Source organism: Sitophilus oryzae, unplaced genomic scaffold (assembly GCF_002938485.1).
Source record: "Sitophilus oryzae breed Bouriz unplaced genomic scaffold, Soryzae_2.0 scaffold_979_pilon_pilon, whole genome shotgun sequence".
Classification (NCBI taxonomy): Eukaryota; Metazoa; Arthropoda; class Insecta; order Coleoptera; family Curculionidae; genus Sitophilus; species Sitophilus oryzae.
Window position 1 is genome coordinate 388,250 of NW_022147615.1, and position 25,678 is coordinate 413,927.

General features: G+C 34.4%; 1 protein-coding gene across 4 annotated transcripts in view; it reads left to right on the forward strand.

Annotated features, from left to right (window-relative positions):
* The window catches only part of LOC115891191 (ankyrin repeat domain-containing protein SOWAHB), a 329,208-nt gene that overhangs the window by 244,258 nt on the left and 59,272 nt on the right, over nucleotides 1–25,678 (forward strand). For all 4 annotated transcript variants that reach the window (XM_030911602.1, XM_030911600.1, XM_030911598.1 and 1 more), the window contains one exon: nucleotides 5,357–5,461. In XM_030911602.1, the coding sequence (XP_030767462.1) occupies nucleotides 5,357–5,461 (105 nt within the window). The remainder of the gene's footprint in view (nucleotides 1–5,356; nucleotides 5,462–25,678) is intronic.

Below are 25,678 nucleotides of genomic sequence, written 5' to 3' on the forward strand. Positions count from 1 at the left end.
AAGGGGTCCAAATCCCACTAGTTAAAAGTGGCGAACTTTTAAAAATTCTGTATTTCGAAGAGGATTATAACAAAATATCAAGTGTGCTATATTTTTGGAAAGGTAATTTTAAATTCTTTTCAGTTAATTAAAAATATAAAGGGTGTCCCAAATAAAAAATCAATTTTTCTGTTGATAACTCTTAAATTATTAACGTAACTCCGAAACGATAACAGATATTGATGTGCGGTTTTCACCATCATGCTTTTGATGAAAATTGAGCTCCAGACACCGATATTAGTTTTCGTCTATCTCCTATAGAAAAGGGTGTTTCCATTTAAAAGCGTCGAATTTGACCCACCCTGTACAGAGCAAACTTATTGTGTTCAATTAAAACATAATTTTGATTCTAAATATACTTAGTAGTTTTATCTCCATGGAATATTGGGACATCCTGTAAATAATTCAGTGGTCAGAGTGATATATTTTTAAATTTACGTAATACATTTAAAACACACAAGTCCACTCGAGTGGAAATGCATAACTTACTAATGATTACAATTTAAAAAAAAACTAATTTATCACTAAAAGTTACTTTATCGATGGAAGATATTTAAAAAAAACGCGTATACGTTAAAAAGGCCATTTGTACACGGACTTCCTGGGCCATTAATAATAAATTTTTAATAAGTTGGTCGCGTTATCGACTGCCGACGATCTGCCAATGAGCAACAGAGTCGTTCGTGTCGAAACGTAGCGAAAATGTAAAGTAAAACGTTTTGCATAACACGGCGCGCTGGGCTGTGTGAATAATTTCTAGGAAGATTTACTATATACAGCTTTGGGGGTGTTGGAAGTACGGAAAATGGGCCAAGAATAGGCTTAGAACGGTTAAATTCTGGTTAAAATACTGTTAAAAAGACCTAAAAGAGAATTAGAAGACGATTTGGTAGTCCCGGAAATGTAAATAATAGTTATAGTAAACAAAAACGCCAATTTTGACTAATTAATTCAATAATTAAGTTATATATCCTAAATCTGCATAAAATTTTCTACAAATGCTGGAATTTTCAAAATTCTATGATCTTGTTTACTAATTTTTTGAGAGTTTTAAAATGTGTAACCATGATCAAAAAATTTGTTCAGAAACAAGGTTTGATATAATTGAGTTTTTAGTAAAACTGGAGGATATATGCCTTTAATAGTTTACATATTCTAAAAGTACATGAAATTTGCTACAGATCCTGAAATTTTCATAGTTTTATCACTATGTTTACTACTTTTCTAGACAGCTTGAAAATGTGTTAAAAAATACGCAAAAATGGACAATTTTTCGACTTTTTTCGATAAATATAGTCATGAAAATTGACGATTTTGGTCAAGTCGCAGATTTGAACGAAACTTATATGTTATTAACTAATTAGAGCATAGAAGTATGTTACTAGTTGTAGATGAGCTTTTAACTACACACCATTAAAAGTTGTTCAAAAACAAGGGTTGAAAAAAAGGACTTTCTAATAGAACCAAAGCACTGAAGCCTTTAAAGGTTATATATTCTAAAAGTACATGAAATTTACTACAAATTCTGAAATTTTCATAATTTTATCACCAAGTTTATTATTTTTTACACACCTTCAAAATGTATTAAAAATCGTAAAAAATGAGCAATTTTTCGACTTTTTTCCATACATATTTTTTTCATAGTCATGAAAATTGACGATGTTGGTCAAGTCGCAGATTTTAATGAAACTTATGTTATTAACTAATTAAAAGGCGTGGAATAAGAAAAAATAGTCCGTTTTGGGTATAAGAGTATGTTACTAGTGGTAGATGCACTTTTAACTACACATCATTAAAAGTTGTTCAAAAACAAGGGCTGAAAAAAAGGACTTTCTAATAGAACCAAAGCACTGAAGCCTTTAAAGGTTATATATTCTAAAAGTACATGAAATTTATTACAAATCCTGAAATTTTCATAATTTTATCACTAAGTTTGCTATTTTTTACACACCTTGAAAGTGTATTAAAAATCGTCAAAAATGGGCCATTTTTCGAGATTTTCCATACATATAGTCATGAAAATTGACGATTTTGGTTATGTCACAGATTTTAATGAAACTTATGTTATATGTTACTAATTGTAGACGAACTTGTAACTATCATCGAAGGTTGTTTAAAAACAAGGGTTGAAAAGTATGACTTTTTCTAATAAAACCAGAGCATTAAAGCTTTTAAAAGGGCAATTTATTTTATTTATTCTGAAAGTACATAATATTTCCTACCAGTCTAAAAACTATCATTGTTTTTTCACACTGTTTACTATTTTTTATAATCATTGGAATACGTGTAAAAATATAATTCCTAGTTTCACTTGCATTTACGAATTATTAATTATCCATCATGTTAATTTAAAATTTCGGTACTAGAATATGTACTAATAGCAAAAATAGAACTAGGAACTTCAAACGTATGACAGAGATGAATTTAAAAAGTTTTTATTATGTTGACATCAGAGTTTAGAGTGTGCTATAGCTGCATCCAGGAAGCATACGTTATGGTCTAGACCAGAAATTCACTGGCAGTACCCCTCCGTTATATTAAGCGATATTCGCACGTTATCGTTTATATAGTTTTTTCTTCAAGTCTCGGGCACTACCATTAATCACTCTTTTAATTAATATGTAACTTATTATACGGTACTACACACGAACTATAAATAGGCTGATCCTTATCTGTGATCGTTTTTTATGCTTGTGCTAGGAAGACTCTTCTCTCCAGTTAACCTCATTGAGAAATTCAATTAACTAAATATACAGGGTGAACGAACATTATACTACAACATAAAAAGCCGTCTTAAATTTTGAAATAGAAAATAATGCATTTATTTTAATCTATTTTATCGAGAAATAGTTATTTTTTATACAAGACGATAAAATAGTATTTTATCGTCAACCGAAAATCGCGAGTGAATTAATTTCGGGAGACCATAATGCAATTTTATCGTCGTGTCCGAATAACTTATGAAAGGAATACAAAAATTTTCAAAAATGGAAGCAATTAAAAAACGTGCGAGAGGAAATAAAGTTTTTAACCTATCCTCGCTGTTAAAGTATCATTTAATCTACCCTTGCGGTAAAGTACTATTTTATCTACTAAGTGTTTGTTTTATAGTGGTCCATATTTGGGTTTCTCTTTCTCTATTATTATTATTATTAATGTCAGTATCTTGTCACGTGCTAATTTATTTTTTTTTGTACAAAAAATCGTTTTTTTTTATGATCTTAAAACATTATACCTAGTTCTTATTATTAGACAACCAACACTGGTGGACTTAATGCACTAGAAATTCTAGATTTTTTTAATGGCCTACACACAATACTTTAATTTTTAATAGCAACTGGTTATACGAGTAATAAGTTCGTATTGTTTAATTTTAATTGAAGCCGAAACAATTAAACGTAATTAATTGTTAAATTAGATGTATCATGCCTTGCAATAAAAATTCAGAGGTCAATGTTTACGTGTTTTGTTATAAAATATATTCGTGCTGGTTGAGTTTATCGTTATTAAGTTAAATTTGGTATTTTAAAAAAATACCAAATTTAAATTTTGCGCACTTTTAGAATATATAAACCTTTAGAGGCTTTATTGGTTTGGTTTTATTAAAAAGTCGTTCATTTTCAGCTTTTTTAGATGATTTCAATTGGCCTACTAAAGTAGTAGGTAAATGTTGTGATAAAATCATGAATTTTTGAAGATTTGTAGGAAATTTTACGCACTTTTAGAATATATAAACCTTTAGAGGCTTTATTGCTTTGGTTTTAAAAAAGTCGTTCATTTTCAGCTTTTTTAGATGAATCGAAATCAATGGAAAAATTGGCTATTTTTAACACATTTTCAAGGTGTGTAGAAAAATAGTAAACTGAGCGATAAAATTATGAAAATTACAGGATTTGTAGGAAATTTTATGTACTTTTAAAATATATAAACATTCAAAGGCCTCAATGCGTAGATTTTCCTAGAAAGCAGTTTTTTTCAACCTTTGTCTTCGAACAATTTTGGCCAAAACCAAAAAATCCAGTATTTCGGTGGATTTTTGTCTTTAATTTTTTAATAAGAACAGTTTCATCAAAAACTGTTACTCTTCCTACTTTTCCAATATTCATTACTATTATTAAGAATATAAAAATTCAAAAAGTTACTATTTCTAAGCATTCTAGAGGTGTAGCGGTGTCTATGAACTTTCATGATCTAAGGTTTCTGGTCTTCCTCCTGTGTGCGTTTTATTATGTCGTTTTTTAATTTACTTTTTTGGGCTCTAATTAAAAAGAGATTAAAACAAACAGGAAGAAAGAACGAGATAAGAAATCGTTAAAAAATGCTTATTAATATTTTTGTATGGACGGTTAATGTTAATGTTTATTCTGAAAAAAAAATATTTTTACTATTAAAGTCATACTACATACATAAAAAAATGGACCACTCTGTATATAATTATGTTTTTTTATATTTATAAGATTTGTATCAAAAAATTCGACTATATTAAATTAGACTTTATGTACACCCTGTATAATATATTTTCACACGTTCAATTAATATTTCTTGTCTCAATTTTTTTCTTGTTTATTCAGTTTTTATAGTTTTTTATTGAATCTCGAGCGCAGATAGTTTGTTTAGTTTTGTTACGCAAAACTCCGCAGTTGGATTTAAAACTCCTGTTGGCTTGTAGTGTTTCGTGTGTTTAGTGTTCGATATTTTCAGTGTTTTCATGAACTATGTGCAATTAAGAGTGTTAAAATTGTTTCCAGGTTAGTTTATTGTGTATTTGACGCTAAAATATACAGAAAAATAAATTTGTTTACACTATGAAGCTATATAAATCAATATAAACTTTCTGTGGAGGAATAGTTCTTGATTTGAATTTTTCAGCGAGTGTAGTGTTTCATAATAAATTAATTAATTATGATAGTGAAATTTTAACAGAACGTCAAAGGTTTATAATAGACATATCTGCTAAAAGCTAGTTTTCTGGAATAGATACATATAGACATTTTAAACAGTTTTTCTTGGTATTTTTTTGCTTCTTACGACGGTAAGGGATATACCTCCTAAAAAGTTAAGCATTTATTGTATGAGGTAAATTTGTATTACTAATACAGGATTCAAGACGGTCGGTGTTGCTTACAAAAAATAACTTTATTTTGTAGACTTACTTTGTTCCAGTGACGAAAATCCCAGGATTTGTATTCAAGAAATGTTTACAGGGTTTTAAAAATAAAACTTTGTTATTTTGTAATGCATATATGTATATTTGATTTCTGATATTTTTTTTTTTTGATCGATAGATTGAGTTTTTATTTATTTTTCTTGGCTTCAGATTGATGCTAAGAAGTGTCAGGAATGGTATGTGACAACCAGCAAGGGAGATTTGCAGGAATTGCTAAAATTAGCAAAGGAAGAGCCAAGACTAGTCAACAAAAAGGTAGGATTTTTTTGTTTTTTTAGTATGTTTGTTAAAAAAATATTCATTTTTCAAGTCTATTCTACTTTATAGGACGTCAAAATTATTTTACTTTTCGTTTTTTACTATATCTAAAATGCATTAATTGATTTTTTTATTTCTGTTAACGATAATTATGGCTATAAATTACTTTAATTGTTTTTAATTCTGGTTCTATATTTGTTTTTAGACTTTTTTTTGAAAATTAGGTTTAATTATTTGTTTTTGTGTGTTTTATTATTTTTAAAATTGTTTACAACTGTTTAATTTCGGAATTTAAATGAACAAGGTTATACGCTGATAAACGTGCTACCGAAAATATTTATTTGAATTTATTGGTGTTATTTTAACTTAAAAATTATTAGAAACCTTTTGCAATTAATTAATCTATATGATCGAAAAAAAAAACGGTGTGAAGTTGGATATTCAGCATATAATTTTAAGTTAACATATAAAATGCGATTCTCGTATCCAAGCCAACCCTGGCGTCGTTTTTTTGTTCATTTGTATGGAACAAAGAGCAAACTGTGGAAATTATTTCAACATGTATAATATATTTAGTCGCAAGGTAGGGATAATATTTGTTTAAAAGTTATTTATTAAAAATTGATTTGATTTTTTTCGAAAAGTCAACAACTGCTTTATATTGTAAAAATTATATTTAGAGCTGGTACAGGTAAACGAATCTACTTATCGTTTAGGATATACAGGGTGTCCCAGAAACAAGTACAAGTATTTTAACTGGTAGTATTATAGTTCAACCCCAGAAACACGCGTATGAGGTATTTTTCGCGAAATTTTTTTTTGAAAATTCGGAATTTGTTAAATTTCTTAATAGTATGGCAACATAGATAGTAGCATGACCAACATGACAGACAGGCCAGAGACATCGATTTGTGACGTCACCGCACTAGTCCGGCTTTTGTATTGTGCCATATGGTACTGCATATAGGTTTTGCCTAAATAATAGTATCTATTGATAGTTTTGCCAGATATAAATATGAAAAATATTATACAGAAAGGTATTAAAAAATAACATTAACCTTTTATCGCGTTAAAGTAATTGAATAGCATTAAAATTTAGATCTAAAGCACGAATATTAATATGAAATAAACTACAGCATAAGATGAACAAAATAAAATCTAGATAATAAAAAGCATGTCCTAAAATTGCGATAGCGAGTATTTAGCAACTAGTAATAATATACCTGTGATAAAAAGTTTCCAAATATTAAAAAATTTGAAAACTAATTCGTTTATCGACAAGTTAAGAAAATGTATTGTATATGATAACGGCAGAATACATTTTAAAGTTTAATTTAAAATAATTGTAAAAATTTGCCGAACATATTTAAAAAATGTGGATATCAGATAGAATTAACTATTAACATTTAGTAATTTATAGTTCGATGTTCATCAAGTAACCATCTCCATAAATCGTAAATAAAAAGATAAGATATAATTTTTTTTATATAAAATACTGAAATAAAGTACGAATTCATTTAATTTCCTTAAAATATATTGCCATTTCATAATAATAATGATACTTTTCAATATTTATTTCATCCTGAATTTCCAAATCTTGTTTTCTTTCATCGGGACGTTTTCTCTTTATGGGAACATGCACAGAGGGTCCATAAGAGGGTTGATTTGGAAAAATTGTAGGCACAGCATGTTCTGTAGGTTTTGGACGTGACCTAGTTACAGTTAATATTGTTGGGAAAGAGAATGTAGACAGATCCTGGGGACTTATTATAATTGCTGCTACAAGGCACACTATCGATAAATTGAAAGACAATACTATCGATAAATTGCTCAACTATGGAGAATTTTCACGTAATTTTGTTGCAATTGGTTAAAATTTAGATTTTGACTGACAAAAAAACTTCCTGAACCGAAGTACCACTTTTATTACCTTGTAAGACATTCGAAAATTCTCCACATCCTTGTAACACTACCCCGGTACCATTTCTGGCCAATTATCGCCTGCTATCCTTAATTTGATTCGTAGGCACGTCGAGAATCTTGACAGGCCCAATATCGAATGTCATTTCAGCCCTTAAGAGCTTCCTTGGCCCTTAATTTCGATATTTTAGGGTGAACGCAAGCCGGAATTCTGGCGCCGCGTATCCTTCGTATTTCTGCACAGATGTCAAATCTGGTCAGTTTGACGCCCTGCGAGGGTACCTATCGATGACAGAGTGACTGATGGGTTAGATCGTTTGGAAGCTTAGAGAGATTTATAATATCGTGTTTTTGGAAGAGACAACTGTAATTTTTTTGTCTTAATTTTAGCAATATACAGGGGTTTTTCGTGCTTTAAGTCTGCACTGAAAAAAAATTAATTTGTGAATTAAATAACAATATTGAGGGTCATTTCTTGATGCCACAGATTATTGTAGTAAATTTACCATTCGTTCTTTAGGTTGCGATGTCGCCCTGTGTGCCTTTCAGCAACATCACCACTTTCACGGTAGCGTGCACTTAATCGCGATATTACACTTTGCCTTGTATTTAATGTTCTAGCTACGTCGATTTGGCGCATTCCAGCTTCGAGCATACCCATGGCCCTTAGCATTTCGTCTCTGTTAAGATGTCTACGATCCATAATGTCGTTTAATACTAAACAGAGTTATTTGAATGAATTCTGGCCAGTTATCATAAAAACATAGCCAGTACATGTTAAATTGGAACAATTGATGCTAGGTACTTTTTATACATTTGACAAAAAATGCACAAACACTTCTGCAAATATCCCAAATTTAGAAATAACTAGTGTGACTACTTCGTTTCAATCGAAGTAGAAAGAATCGGCCTACAAATATGTGGTTGTTTATTCAAAACATTTATTTTTAACTTTAATAAAATGATATCCTTAGATTTTTCCGGTGTGTTTATATCAATATATTTTTTTAAAATTACTTATAATTTTTTCACTGTATAACGATAGACTCCTCTTTGTATTTAACAACTAAAAATTCCTCTGCTGCATATAGGTTCCCCAATCGAAACCTGTCTTGTCGTGTCCGACTGGAAAGTCGAATTAATATTTTTGACAAGTCAAATTATTCCTAGATCTGTTCCAGACCGCGATTAATCTTAATTTTTCGTGAGGACGGGCGACTGGTGCGCGAACGAAACGTGGATTTGGCAGGACGCTATTGCCGACAGACCGATTGATACCAGACACGTAACACACGTTGCCAAGATTTCGAATTTGTCGTCGACAATGTAATCTTAAAATATGGCAAAGGATTAAAAATAAATCGCATATCGTTATACGTGTAGATATTCGGGTCGGATGTTTTTCACATTTATTTTAATATTAGTTTGGCGTTTTTGATGTATTAACAGTCGTTTGTCATCGTTTCCTTTCTCTGTCATCCGTCAAGAAGTGTTCTAATGATTTCGGGAAAATTTAGTATATTTTGTCCCATTTTAAAATGACACATATGTTGTGCATTTATTAATCTTCCGGTATATTTGTATTAACGCTGCTGGTAGGGCCTTTATTTATTGCCAGGTTAATATTGTCTTAAATGACCTGTTTATGAATTGACGGTTGTTGTCAATTCAATTCAGTCATAGATAAAGGAAAACAAGTTTAGATAGCGTTACCAAGACGATATAAGCTTATATTAACTCATGTAGCCAAAGATAAATGAATTGTGCTGTACTTCCAAATGATAATATTTTATATACCTGGATCCTCCACCTTTCCCCACTACAATTAAAAAAGGGTGTGTGTTAACCCTATGTCGAAAAAAAGGGCCAGCGAAAAACCCTCCCCGTCCAATTTGTTTTATTCCACCCCAGAGTCCAATTCATTAATATCGCCATTGCTGCATCGGCTCGGACAACGTTTTGATTACCGCCACCACTTTCACTCCGGACTGGCCAGGACAGGACAGTGGATATGTCTATATACAGGGTGTTATTTTTTTACATCGTAGAAATATAATAAATTTTATAATTTTAATAAATTTTAGAAATATATTTTTTTTGTCGACTGATGGAAAATCTTTTTAAAATTAATTCAGAACGAATTCTTCCGTATTTTATCTTAAAACTTTTTTTGTCCAGCACAGTCTTCAGATAGTGTAATTACAAACTCAACTATATTTTCTATCGTCCTAGGAATCTTTCTCAAACCACAACCGGCTCATTAACTAAAAGATAACTCTATAAGCGTCTAAAGAGACCATCTAGTACTACCGCTAGCCGATAGTACTACTACTGCTACCGGTACTTAGCAATTTTCGTCCTGAACACTCACCGGATACATATCAAATTTTCATAATTTGCCTCGGCAGTAGCGGAATAATTTCGCAAAATTATCGGCATCTACAAATTGTTATACGGCCGGTCCTAATCTCCTGGTCGTACTTCGTCTCTTCTTGCGGTGGTACCTCTTCATCGACGCGCTATCGAGACCTAGCAAGCAGATATTGTATGCAAATCTGAGTGGAGGTAATAGAGGTAATAGCACGGTACGTTGCTCGTACTACCGAGAGATCATTTTTTTTCTTTGTCCATACTGTTGTTGTTTTCTTAAATGATTTTTTTTCTGCAGCTGAATGTGTGAGGCACAATTTTTCCGCATTTTCTAGGAAATAATGAGGTATTAATAACATTTTTCGTTCGGAACAATAGCTTTTTGTATTTACGGGGTCCTGACATGAATAAACGGTTTGGTATTATGTAGATTCCTGTTGTAACTAATATGCTTTTTGTATTTTCTTAAATTTAACATTGTTTTGCGTTTAATGAAAAAATCCTGTACGGTATTGAAACAGAAAAATACACACACCGGAAAAATCTAGGGATATCATTTTATTAAAGTTAAAAATAAATGTAATAATATTTGTAGGCCGATTCTTTCTACTTCGATTGAAACGAAGTAGTCACACTATATATTTCTAAATTTGGGATATTTGCAGAAGTGTTTGTGCATTTTTTGTCAAATGTATAAAAAGCACCTAGCATCAGTTGTTCGAATTTAACCTGTACTGGCTATGTTTTTATGATAACTGGCCAGAATTCATTCAAATAACTCTGTTTAGTATTAAACGACATTATGGAGCGTAGACATTACAGCTTAACAGAGACGAAATGCTAAGGGCCATGGGTATGCTCGAAGCTGGAATGCGCCAAATCGACGTAGCTAGAGCATTAAATACAACGCAAAGTGTAATATCGCGATTAAGTGCACGCTACCGTGAAAATGGTGATGTTGCTGAAAGGCACACAGGGCGGCATCGCATTACTACCCCTCAGCAAGATCATTTTTTACAATTAAACGATCGACGCCGACCAACTCTTACAGCACCAGAGCTTAGTTTAATTCTCCAGGAAACACATAATGTAACTGTTAGTCCTGGCACTGTTCGCAATAGATTAAGAGAGGTCAACTTAAGAAGCAGACGCCCCTGGAGAGCTCAACCCTTAAGGAGAGGAAATCGAGAGGTACGATATTTGTGGGCTCAAGATCATGTTCAGTGATCGAATGAACAATGGGCCAATGCTCCCTTCACGGATGAATCACGCTTTGGATTCATCCGGATTCGAGAAGGCTTAGGGTATGGAGAGAACCGAGAAATCTTATTCGGTTGGATCATGTTCAGGAAGTGCACCCTTATCACGGTGAAACAGTTATGGTCTGGGGAGGAGTCCAGTTAGGCCGAAAAACCGATCTCGTTTTTCTTGACAGGTTTCTAACAGGAATCACATATCGTGATTTAATTCTTGAGCCTTTCGTGTTACCATATGCCAATGATTTTGGGAGAAACATCATTCTCATGCATGACAATGCACGGCCTCATACAGCCAGAGTGGTAAGTGAGTTTATCAATGCTCATCAATTAAACATCTTACCCTGGCCGGCACAATCTCCTGACCTCAACCCCATCGAGCACGTATGGGACGCGGTCCAAAGAAGAATTTTGAGAATGGGTATGCCAGGCTGTACCTCAAGAAGAGATCGACAACCTGATCAGGAGCATGGAGAGACGATGTAGGGCTGTAATGAACAGTAGGGGAGGCTATACCCTTTATTAAGTAAAAATGGTTTTATCTTTTTTTTAATTCACAGTTTAGAATAAAAAAAAATATGTGTATTTTTTGTGTTCAATAAAAATCAAAGTAAATTTGAAAAACTCGGTAAATATCGCATTTTTATTTCCAATACGTCCTGTAAACTATTTGTTTATTTTAATTTTATTATATCAGAAATGCAAATAATAAAATTACTTACGATGGCTGGACAAAATTGTAATATCCCTAGACTTTTCCGGTGTGTGTATAACAAATAAAGAAAGGCCCCAGTGAATAGAATAAGCACAAAAAGACTAAACGACAGAAGGAATCAAAACATTTATGTTGTTCGGTGCCCCATGGTTCCTGTTTGTCGTTTTTTAGTCTCTGTCCTCGATCAAATCGGCTTTGACAGTGGACTTGGTGAAATGATTAACGATTGGCTCGCACGCAGGCCCTCCCCTCGTTCCTCTTCACTCCCTGTTTTCGACGGCACAGCGAAATATACGGGGGAATTAGAAAGTATTCAAAATATTCTAGTCTATTATCTGACCTGACTTATACACCTATACGATGAATGAATAATGAATGAGTCCTCTTGTTTAAAAAATTCTCATTAACACGATCGAGTTACGAGGAAATCCAGAAAAAAAATAACAAAAGACATCACGACACTGGTTAGATTTTCACGAAAAATCGCGTGACAGGGAGTTTTTTTCTAAATGCGATCTGCAGCCAACCTTAAACAACACAATACGTAGAAGAAAAATGGAAAAAAATGGCAAACATTTCCCCATATCCTCCTCTATCTTTCGTTGGCATCTCGCAAAGAACCGCGTTTTTTATTAGACTGATCGGAATCAGGAGAAGACAAAAAACAATGAGACAGGGAGATATTTTGATTGATAGTGTCTCGTTGCATAAAGAAAAAATGCAGTATTCGTTTATTATTGTTTTTTGTTTTGTTTTAGATAAATAAGGTGGTAAGCTAGGATTTTTTTGTTTACATCTGCTTACATATACTAAGGGCTGGCAAAGGTTAGTCTTGGGTCGAGATTTCCGTATCTAAGTATTTCCAGTACAATGCGTTTATAATGTACTGAACAAAGAGAGGACAGTAAACACGTTGCCGAACGTATGAAATAAACCGAGAAACTGTGCACATCGCTAAGAGACGTGGAAGGGGATATAGCAGATTTGTCGCAGTTGACCGGTCGACCCAATCAATACCTCTGTCAGTACTTAAAGTTCTAGGGAAAGGTGTACGTCATGCGTTCAGCTTCACGATTTAATTACGTCTCGTGATACTTGATTTGTTTATTTCTCAACGAGTCGTTGTAATTTTCCCTATAGCTTGAATTTTTTTTAAGTGCAAGCTAGAAACACTTGCATTTTTGGTAAAAACAAGTGGAATTGAGTGGGTTTTGATAGTGGTCGCGCTATTAGAACTCTGAATTCAAAAATCGATATCTCGAAATCTATTAGAAATAATAGATTGTAGTTTTTTCAAGAACTTTGTTAATATTTCTGCTGTATTTTCTTTGTAGACAGTATGTGAAAATCTTTATCGATAAAAAAATTACACGATTGCTGAAAATTGCTATGCTCTAAAAGTAAATGGATGGATTGTTTACAATTTTTGAATGGATAAAACAAACTATGGCCTGTTATGTGTTAAAAAGTTGAGTTCTTAAATTATCACGATTACTGACGTTTTCTCGTTATAAAAAAAATGACACCCTAACGATATCCTTATAATTCTATTTCAGATGCTCAGAAACATTACAAACCTAATGATTTTATCTAGTTATCTCTTGAAAAAAAGTATTTTAAAAATAAGCGGTTTGCGATCGTGATTTTACTTTACTTGATAGGGAAAGGCGTATCGGCAACGCCGCAACAGCAAACCGTCGCGCGTCGCGTCGGTCGGTCGCATTTCTCTCACTCCGACTTAATAACATCCCTATGCGATTTACTTCTTCTTCTTTAAGTGCCGTCTCTTTCGTGGAGGTTGGCGATCACATTGGCAAAATCTTCACGAGTCTCGGCTTTCCTTATAAGTTCTTCAAAAGTTAGGTGAGTCCAGTTTCTGATGTTTCTCAACCAAGATAGTTTCTTCCTGCCGAGACCTCTCTTTCCTTCAATCTTACCCTTAACTATCAATTGTAAGACGTGGCATTTTTCATTTCTCAATATATGCCCTAAGTATGATGTTTTTCTTATTTTTATTATATTGAGCAATTCTCTCTCTCTGCCTATTCTGTTGTAGACTTCGGTATTTGTGATATGGGCTGTCCATGGAATTTTAAGCATTCTTCGATATATCCATGTTTCGAACGATTCGAGACGATTCATCTCTTGAACTTTCAGTGTCCATGTTTCTGCTCCGTATAATAGGATTGACCAAACATAAAATTTAACGAGCCTAGTTTTCAACTCTAGGTCCAATCTGGGGTTCTGGAAGACGTTCTTCATTTTTAAAAATGCATTTCTCGCTTGTTCTATTCTGGTTTTTATTTCCACGTCGTTGTTCAAGGTGTTAACTATCCAGGACCCCAAATATTTGAACTTGTAGACCTGTTCTAAGGTATTGCCCTCTATTTTAATAGGAATTGGTACATTTTGGTTCTTTCCAAATATTATGACTCTAGTTTTAAGAGAATTGATCTTCATCCCGTATTTCTTACAGGAGCCTTCAAGTCGTTCCACTAAACTCTGGAGACCAGTATCAGAATCGGCAATAAGAACTGTGTCATCGGCAAATCTAATGTTGTTAATGACTTTGCCGTTGACTTTAATACCCCAATCTGTTGAAGAGAGAGCTTCCCGAAAAATCGCCTCAGAATAAACATTAAATAACGAAGGAGACAGCACACATCTCTGTCTTACTCCTCTCTGTATATTGACTGGATTGGAATTGTTATTTTCAATTTTCATGTGGGCTGTTGGGTTGCCAATATATATTTTTTCAGAAGTGTTACATCTTTGCTGTCAACTCCCAACTCATACAACATTTGATAAGTCTCGTATGTTTGACTCTATCGAATGCTTTTTCGAAATCTACGAAACACACATACATTGATTTTTGTTGGTCTGTACACTTTCTGCGCCATCAATTGTAAACAGAATAAGGCCTCTCGTGTTTCCAATCCACTCTTAAACCCAAACTGTTCATAGCCGTTTTCTTGCTCACCCTTCTTATAAATTCCGTTATGTATTATTTTAAGTAACACTTTCAGTGCGTGACTCATTAAACTAATAAGTCTGTAGTCACTGAGATGTCGAGCTGATGGTTTTTTCGGAAGCGGTACAAAAGTTGAGTGGAGCCGGTCATCAGGTACTTTTCCTCTATCATAGATCTTGTTAAAAAGCCTAGTCAGTATATCTACGTTCTCTTCTGATATTAATTTAAGTATTTCTGGATATATATTGTCAGGGCCTGGACTTTTGTTGTTTTTAAGTTGTTTAATTGCCTGCAATACTTCACTATTGAGAATTTCTGGTCCCTGATCAACCGTTGGTCTTACTGTTGGTTCTTCTCTATAGTCATTATAAAGTTCTTGCATGTGTTGTTCCCATACTTGTATTTTTTCTTGTACGGTTGAACACAGTGTACCATCTGAGTTAATAATTATTAGAGGACAAAAACGTTGTGCTGGTCCAGTTAATTTTACTGTGCTGGTCCAGTTAATTTTAATTTAACTTCCACACATGTAAATGCCGACTCAAAAGTAACAGTTGCCAGCACGGTATCTTCGTATTGTACAGTAAAGTTTCCCATTTATATTATTTATCTGTCAATACCATAAAAATAGATATTTACGATACAAGTGAGTTAACAGCATCATTAAAATACGCGTGTGAAAAATTACTTTTAGTTATTATACACAAGTATCTTAATGAAATTAACTCGCGCATGTATTGTACAATATTTTATCTACGTCTAACTATGAAAACACACAACGAATTTTAAAAATTATTGTACTTAACTATATACCTATCCTATAAATCAATTACCTTAATACCTTTGTTCAAATAACACCATGCATGCGTGGCAATGTCAATATGACAGTAAATAATATTGATGTTTAAAAAATGAGCGATTCGGAAAGTATTCCCTCTGACATTGAAGAAGAGGCATTCGGAGCCATTTCTGGATTGCTTCCAGCAAGATCGAAACAGAAGTATGAATATACATATTCTGAGTATGAAAAATAGTGCACCGGAAAAAAAGTACACAACTATGGAAATGAAAAGTTACTTATAACATATTTTTCCAATTTTGTGCAAAATAAATGATTTACAAAATATTTTTTCTCTTTGGTAGTCATCTACACAAGGAGTGCGGTAATCGAAATGCGTGAGTTAAGAGTTTCTTAACTCACTAACGTAGATAAACATTTTTACCACATTTCGTACCCATCTAAAAATATGCCTATTTAAAAGACCAAAGATACCGTTCAGGCCAAGTCGAAGCTATAAATGTGTCCGCTGCAAAGTCGCGCGCCTTATTTTTTAAGCGCTCTAATCTTGGAGGGATTTGCCTCGAAAATCGTATTTCATTCGGGCCTTGAATGAGTACGATGGCTCTAAGCCATTCAGGATTTAGCCCGAAGGAAAGATTTGCGGAATTTAGCGCTCCAGCTTTCTGGAAAACATCGAAAAACACATAGCTAACAAATTAATCTTTGCTAGAAAAAACTTAGAATGTATTTTACTAATAAAACAAATTAGCCCAATTGACAAAAATTCTTAATACTAATACTGCCATTACTCGCTGACGAGTATTTGACACGCATCAGAAATGGTTACGCAAAGCGTTTTTTTTTCATGAGCTTTTCTGTGACTGAAAAGCCCGATACGTGATGTTATCTCTCTTCCGCACTCCGGACATTCAAAAATCTCATTGCTTTGTTGCTTCTTAACTTTTTGGTTGTCGCTGCTAACTGAGTTTACAATTCTTCTCCATTGCGTTCTATTTTGTGTAAGAACTCTATTTTTCTATGCTACGTTTTCTTTATCTGACGTAATAACAAACAGACATTTCAAAAGCCGGAGCGCAATGGAATTTCGAACGTAAACAAAAACAAGCCCAAAATTCATGTACCTGCACTTTTTAAAAAGGTTTCAAATAACACGCAATACAATATCGCCGTCTAAAACAGTATTAGACACCGTCAGAGAAAGTGGTACGGGCTTATTAAATTAAAACTATTAAAGTTTTTGAGGTTTAATTAAGGTTTTGTGGTAGTTCTGAGTTCCATTGCCGTGCCGAATAAGAAGTTTAATTAAGTTGAGTTTATTTTATCTCACTGAGCAACTAGTTGGTTACTGTTTATTGTTTTTATTGTGTTATATTATATTTCTGAATCTTAGGTATATTTTAATATATTTGATTGAATATTAAGAAAAGATGATTTGCAGATGATAATATGGAAGTATTTCTTTACAGTGATTTATTTATATTTTGTCTAAGTGACTTTAATAGAAGATAAGAATATATTTCTGTATTTGTATTATCAAGTCGATCTTGAATGAATTATGTTTAGCTTTATTATTTTCTACAGTTAGCCTTTGTGGCGTAGTGACCCTGTGTAGCGTAGTTAGCCTTGAAGAGTAATTCGTCCTGTAGCGTAATTAGCCTTGACAAGTAGTTAGTCCCGTAGCGTAATTAGACTTGAAGAGTAGTTAGCCCCGTAGTGTAGTTTGACTATTTAACTTGTGTAATTTGTGTGGCACTTTGATAGCCTGTGTGCCATTTTTTAGCCTGTGTGGCACTTTGTAAGCCTGTGTGGCATTTTTTTAGCCTGTGTGGCACACTGATAGCCTGTGTGGCATTTTTTTAGCCTGTGTGGCACTTTGATAGCCTGTATGGCATTTTTTTAGGCATTAACCTGTGTGGCACAATATTTTTTCTACTCGTAATAAATTCCTTGAAATAATAATTTCCGAATATTTTTTAAAACGTAACTGGCTATGGAAAAAAATATTGTTTTATACACGACGATAAAATTGCATTATCGTCTCCCGAAATTAATCTTTTCGGTCGACGATAAAATATAATTTTATCGTCTTGTATAAAAATAACTATTAATAGATATCATTAATTCTTTTAAAAAAATAATTAAATGATAGCATGATTGATTTCATTTATCCAGAAACTACTAAATGTCCGGGCCGTTCAACGGGAAATTTCCGGACAATAGAAACGCCGGACACAATCGTAAATTACCAAAAACAGATGTAATCTCGATCGGACATATATATGCCCTTAAGTGTCATCTAGTTCTACCTAAATGGGCTCGGACTCGTAGTACAAGTACCTAAACAATAAATCGATTTGCGCCGACATATTTCTCCATTCTCCATCTGTCTATAGGTCTCCTAAATTCGCAGAAATGCCGGAACGCAACAACCCTGTTATATACCATACGATCGAGTAAAAAAAACAGCGTCAAAAACGGCTGGGAAATGACAACCGATGAAAATTTTGGCGAGGTCAAGCCCCAGCTTATTTCCAGTTGGTCTTGAGAAGTAATAGTGTTAATTTTTGACAAGTTTTACATTTCTTTTAATTTTTGAAGTAAGACTTCTTTAGGCGCGCTGGGAGTGAAAATTCAAGGCCGTGACACACGAGGTAGCGAGATGAAAAATGATAAGGGTCGCACGATCGTGCAGACACCAAAAAACGTTTGATTTAAAGCAAAGAAAATCATTATAATAAATTTGATGCTGTACCTGTGTACCAGTAACTTCTGATTGTATGCTGGGAAGTAAATTTTTATGCATATTTTCATCGATACGTTTGTAGCTTCTGAATAACGGTCTAGGTAAAAGAATCTAGCTAATTTGCTAGCTCAGAATTAGAATTATTAGAGTTAAGCACCTCCTATTTTTATTGGAGAGAACGAAAATATTCATATAATTTAATAAAATTACTGGTAATCACTATAAATAATGAACAAAACATGTAAACAAAAACAGACCGCACGAATTGTTGGTCAGGTTCAAAATTTCTTCTCTTCCAAAATAAATTTTAAGTGGCGTTAACATGATTATGCATTTGCATAAAAGTGTGTATTTTGGGTGGAATTCCATAAAATTTACAGACTATTGAGGAAACAGAAAATAATATTTATATTAAAACATCATTAAAATGTCATTTTTTTAAACATTTCCTTCAAATATGTCTTAATATTTTATTGACCTAAAATAGGATTATGTTTCTTCTCATTTTTAAAATTCGAAAATGTCGTAAATATGGTCGATAATTGGGACCCCTCTTTGGGTCTCTAAACTGTTCCCACACGGCCTTCCAATGTCAGAAACGTTTACACATGTAATAATTAATAAGAGCCATTTCTTCAACACTTTCCTCGAGGAACATACATCTTGTTCCCTAATGAAGAATGAACGAACGCTGTAACCGTAGAGCAGACACATGTATTTAATTAGGCGTATCCCGGACCGTTTAGAGGCGCTCTATTCCAGACGCTGCTCCACACGAGGCTTTAGCTTGAAAGCATACAGGGATGGACCCGCTAGAAAAAGTATTTTTTATAAAAAAAGAAATATTTACACTATCAGACAAAAGTATAGAAACTTTTTAAAACTCGTCGGATTTCAAAAAACTCCAATATTTAAAATGATTTTGTTTTAAACATATTTCCTTTTAGAAATACCATCATTTTTCGCTACATTCTATTTTAGAGATATTTTTATATGTAATGATGTAATAGCTCTTTAAAGCCAGCATAATTTTTCAAAAATCTCAAACATCTGCTAATATATAGTCTACTTCCGGTCCGAATTCTACAGTCATCCCAGACAGTACCGAACCCTTTGCCCCACTCCAGTACCCCATCAGCGGTACCGGCGCCTCGTTTTGAACCACCCGCCGGGTTCAGAGATTTTTAAAAACAAATAAAACAAGGTTACAAACGACCTGGTCCTATTGTGTGTCGGGAAAAGGGTGTGCCAAGCTAGTTGTAACATTATCGGGGGGTTGGACCTAATAATTCTTTAGTTATCTTGTCCCTTTTGCGTTTTTTTCGTCTAGGATTTGAAGGTTTGGAAAACGGTAGTCGTCAGAGATTCGCAGATTGTTATCTGAGAGGTTTAGACCTATTTATTTTCGGGTAAACGAAGTATTTGGAGTGTGTCAAAGACCTGTGATTTATTGGAACAAGAATGGATCATATAGATAATATTATATGTGATCTGAGATGGGCATTTAATATTCGATTTTTGTAGACATATTTATTATAGTTCCTACAATTAATCCTTTTCATGCTGATTTTTCAGGTCATTTATAATCAGTAAAAATTTATTATTACCTGTCAAGTTATAAGGAAAAAAAACTGCTTATTCTTACACCAACCCAACAAAATTAATAGGTTTAAAATTTAATTTATTGATCTTCTATGTGACAATTTAGCGGTGAACAAACACGAGTTTACACCTCTGTAGATATTTATATTTTTCTATATATCATTCGACGTAATATTTAGTATTTCGGTCAAGCGTAAATATATAAATTATTTGGGAGAAAAAACGCTAGAACGTGACAGATTTTCGTTTTGTTTTTATCTGTTTTGTTGACAGGAAAATACCGATGCCGTCTCGCGGAAATATGGGAGTTTCCTCGCAACTGTGCCTATCGATCAGAAAAGATTTTGATCAGAACAGGCTGGGGAAAAAAAGGTCTCATGGGTAAACTAACATATTTCTTTCTAATAATAGTAAGAATTTCCTGTTCAGTTTATGTAAATATAACGAATTTTCATAAAAAAAATTCAATCTTTTCTTTTGTACCCTAAAAAAGATTAATTTTTCTAGTGCTCAGTAAAGTACTACTTAATTTAATGTTTAATCTCCAAAAAAGTTCTATGGAGATTTCGCCACTAGGAAGTCACCAAAATCGACCCACTATACAGGATGGTCCGAATTGTATTCCGAAAACTTCGGTGACATATTCTGTAGATAAAAATAAGTAAAAATGTTTGTATAAAAAATGTATGCTCTAAAATGCTTAGTTTCGGAGATACAGGGTGTAGAAGTTTCATTTTTATTTCGATTTTTTTAAAATAATTTCTGAAATAACGTCAATATTTGGATGAAAATTTGTGTCTGGGAGTTTTTTGACATGAGCAATTTGATTTTGATGTCAATATGACTCCTATTTCGAGGGGGCGCCCCCTACATGTATTTTAACTGTTTTGATGAGTAATAACTTTTTGTCCGTACCTGTATAAAACTACTGAGTGAAAAAATATACATCTCCATGACTTTTTACGTAAAAAATGTCTTTTTTTAGTAAAAATCGCTACGTTATACATTATTGACAAAAAATACACACGTTGAGTCGACCGATTTTCACAAACCAAGCGGGGAAATATAGAGAATAGAAAGATCTTTTCATTGCGGTGCCACTTGCGGTCCCCCTCACAAACAAAATTGACGTGTTTTTGAATTTTCTGAAAAAAAAATTACCCTGGCCGTTATGCCTTGCGGAACGTTTTCGATGGGCCACCCTGTATATTGAATTTTCATATACTAAAAATATGTGTTTCAGTATGTTGATACTAACAGTTAGTATCAACATATTGAATCACCTATTTTTAGTAAAGATATTAGCAAAGGTCTGGTTAATACTATTAATGTATCGCATTTTGGCTTGACGCCCCTTTGATCCAAACGACCACCGAGATAATTCATCCAAAACAAGCCTGATCGCTCTAAATAAAAGAAAAATCATCTGCGAGTGTCGCGTTCTTGCAACAAGGCGGAATGTAACGAGTCCCGACCGATACAAATGGCCGGGAACGCTTGTGACAGCGGGAAAAAGTGGAAAAAAGTCGACGGAAAACGGAGAAAATCTGGTCCGCGTCCACGTGATTTACCGCCAGGGCCAATCCCACGCCGTTGAGGAGACGGTGTCGCGCCGCCGGACCCCCCAGATTTTCCCGGGAATTTTCGCAGGGGGAAACGCTAAACGGAAAATTCTTTAATATGGATGTCTTTCGTAGATTAGATTAAAAAGTAGAGTAATAGTATATTGTTTAATGAGGAGTAAAACTTGCTATTTTTTTTCAAACACCACAAATACGAAAAAACTTGTGCGCCTGTTTGAACTTCTTAAGGTGCGTATTCATTATCCGAACGAACGAACGAATGTTCGCTAGTGGTATGGACGGGGACCGTACGATAGGACCGCACGAGAAGACCGGAGGCATTTGTTGGCGAACGCCTTTGATGTACCGACTCGAAACGGATGGTCGAGCGAACGAACGAACGAACGAACGAACGAATGAACGAACGGTGCATGCGTTCGGTCCCTGCTCCAAGGTACCGCACTTTCATTCGTTCGTGCCTGTTCGGATAATACGCACCTTTAAGGTGCGTATTCATCGAACGAACATCGTGCGAACATCGTGCGTACGAACATCGTGCGAACGAACGAACGAATGAAAGTCGGAAACGGATGGTCGAGCGAACGAACGAACGAACGGCCGCATGCATTCGGTCCCCGTCTAAATATACCGCACTTTCATTCGTTTGTTCGTTCGTTCGTTCGTTCGGATAATGAATACGCGTATTCATCGAACGAACATCGTGCGAACGAACGAACGAGTGAAAGTCGGAAACGGATGGTCGAGCGAACGAACGAACGAACAGGCCGCATGCGTTCGGTCCCCGTCTAAATATACCGCACTTTCATTCGTTCGTTCGTTCGTTCGTTCGTTCGTGCGTTCGTTCGTTCGTTCGATAATGAACGCACCTTTGGCGCGTATTCATCGAACGAACATCAGCGGAACAGGGTGTACGAACATCGTGCGAACGAACGAACGAATGAAAGTCGGAAACGGAGTTGGTCGAGAACGAACGAACGAACGGGCCGCAGCGCGTTCGGTCCCTCGTTCAATATACCGCACTTTCTTATTTGCGTTCGTACGTTCAGCCTGATAATGAATACGCACCTTTGTGCGTATTCATCGAACGAACATCGCAGCGAAAGTGAATGAACGAACGAATGAAAGTCGGAAACGGATGGTCGAGCGAACGAACGAACGAACGGCCGCATGCGTTCGGTCCCCAAACTTTAGCGCCTGTTTGAACCTTTAAGGTGCGTATTCATTCGAACGAACGAACGAATGCTCGCTAGTGGTATTGGAACGGACGACCGTACGATAGAACCGCAGTACGAGAAGCCCGAGGCATTTGTTGGCGAACGCCTTTGATGTACCGACTCGAAACGGGATGGTCGAGCGAACGAACGAACGAACGGCCGCATGCGTTCGGTCCCCGTCTAAATATACCGCACTTTCATTCGTTCGTTCGTTCGTTCGGATAATGAATACGCACCTTTCATTATCTTCATTATCCGAACGAACGAAAGGCGTTCGCGTCCGATCTTCTCGTGCGGTCCCCGTCCATACCACTAGCGAACATTCGTTCGTTCATTCGTTCGTTCGGATAATGAATACGCACCTTTATACTAACATCTATTAAATTGGAGGATTTCACACTTTTATGCAAATGTCTAATAATGTTAACCCTTAAATTTCTTTAAGAAGAGACAAATTGTTGAACCTAACCAACAATTCGTATTTATAATGATTTACAGTAATTTTCTTAAATTATACGAATATTCTCGTTGATTATTGATTTGAAACAAATTTGACAGTGTCCTCCAAAAAATCTGTGTTTTGTGAATTTCTCGGAAACTATGCGTTTTTCGCGAAAATTTGAAGAGCAAAATTAAAGAGAATTTCATAAATTAATGAGCGAATTAATGATACGCCACTGTTTTATAACAAAATTGAAGAAACTGAACTAAAACTAGTTTTAGTGAACCCTAATCGACATTTGATTTCGGAAAATCGACTATACATAATACATCATAATTTACGCAAAAATGTAAAATTTCCAGGGAATTTTGTACCTAAACGGTTGATTTTAGCGAAAATTTTCATAAAACCTTTTTTATAGGAAATTTTATTCTCTTTAATTTTGCTCTCTTCAAATTTTCGCGAAAAACGCATAGTTTCCGAGATATTCACAAAATACCGATTTTGGGCGCCATCTTGGCAAGATGGCGGCAAGTCTGGAAATGTGCATTTTATGGATTTTAGTTAGGGACCCCAAAACCTATAAACATGCAAACTTCCTGACTTTTTTCCAAGCAAAAATCCCCAATGACTGAACTAAAGTGCGTATACACAGCTGGCAAAGGAATATTAGCAATAGGAGGTTTTCAATGCGATAAAAAAAGATGGTAAGGCTGCAAAATACACTGCAGTGCAACATAGACGGATAAAGTGTCTTTTCCCTACCATTGTATAGGGGAAGTGATCATAGAAGTGATACGACGATAGAGCCCCTGCGAGAGGGGGCGCCGGGCGGCTCTTTAAGACGCTTGTGTGGGGGCTACCGCCTACTAATAGAACAGAATCGAAAAAATAGAAACAGGACGGACAGTGTTGCCATTCAATTAAATCGAAATTATGTTGGCTTGTCAAAATCCTAAATCTTCTAATCCCATTATCTTGCCTACTTAATGAAATATTAAATAAAGTACGAAACAATTTTAAGAATGTTTTCTCTAGGCACATAACTTCTTTCTAAAACGAAAAGTAACATGCAAAACTTTGAAATCATTTCTAAAATAGCAAGTGCAATTCTATGAAATGGCAATACTGTACGATCTTCCTAGCAGTCGCCCCGACACAGTCGGTCGGCGGCGGCGCTTGACAAAGCCGCGGCTGTGACAAAGGAATTAGGCCGAAAAAAACTTTATAAGGAGTAGCCGAACAGGGTTGCCGGGTTGGTTAGATTATAATTCCATACGAGAACAAAATTCTCGGTAGATCTTCAACAAAAATTAAAAGTACAGAAACGAAATAAAATATAATATTTAAGTCCAAAATTAGCATTCCTATGTGTCGTAATAATAGATCACTCAAATAAAATACAAATATAATAAATATAACAAGAATTAGAAATAGCTAGGTATATTATTTGATATTAAAAAAAATATTGAATTAAATAATATTAATATATTAATAAAAACATATAAAACTATAACAAGTAGGGATAGCAGTCACAAATTAGTGTAGCAGTCACTTTTTACCTTTGTACAAATTTTGATCAGTGATATCTAAAATTAATTTCATTTCAATGGGAAAGCTGTAGCAACTCTAACTCTTTTTCATATTAATATATTTTTTGACGGGAAAATCACTAAAATATTTGTCCGAATTTAGGTTGTTTCTTAACTTAAATTTTGTTTTTTGTTTACATTTTTTGGGGAAAATATGGGTTCAACTTTAGTAGATGAATGAAATAAAATCTTTTCAAAAGATATCAACTTCTTCGGGCATGTCGCCAATACCGCGCCTAATAAGGAGTAATAAGGAGTAATAAGGATTTTTAGGAATATCTCTGTAACTCTGCAACTAGACAGAACGATGACCTGTATGTGTGTTATTACTAAATAAAATTTAATGAAACAATAATAAAGTCAAATTATACAGATTCCAACACGGCAGTCGCTTAATTTTTAGTCAAATAAGTCAGCTTTTTATAAGTGCTTCTATTGTAAAAACTAAAGACGCAGTTGAATATATCGTTAGATTTTTCTTTAAATCGGTAGATCGGTAGCTTACAGACGAAACCGGTAGACCTGGCAACTCTGTGATGAACTGACGGGAGTCAGAATAGCGAGGTGCGGAGGCGCGGGAAGGGAAATAAAATAATGGCGATAAATAAAGGGCAGGGAGATGGGTATCATGAGTGGATGGGAGGTGGTGGAATTTCCAAAATTTGTTATCTTATTGGAGTTTGTCTAAGTAGACAGTCGTAGTGGAAGTGGAAACGGGGAAGTTGTTGTCCATCTCTGTTTAAGCATAGACTTTTTATAGGCGTTTCATTCCAATGCATGTAATTCCTATGCCTAGAGATCCATTGCCGGGCCTGTATAAAAAACTTAGCAAAATATTCGTAAAGGCATGTGTGTAGACGGGCCAAAGCCAAACCTTTTAATGCAGCGTGAAGCTTGATTTTTGAGGCCTCCCAGAATCCTGCTGAAATTAACGATTCCACTCTACGGTACGGACCGAAATAAACGTTCCAACTACGTAGGTATATAAATCGGAATGGAGCGCT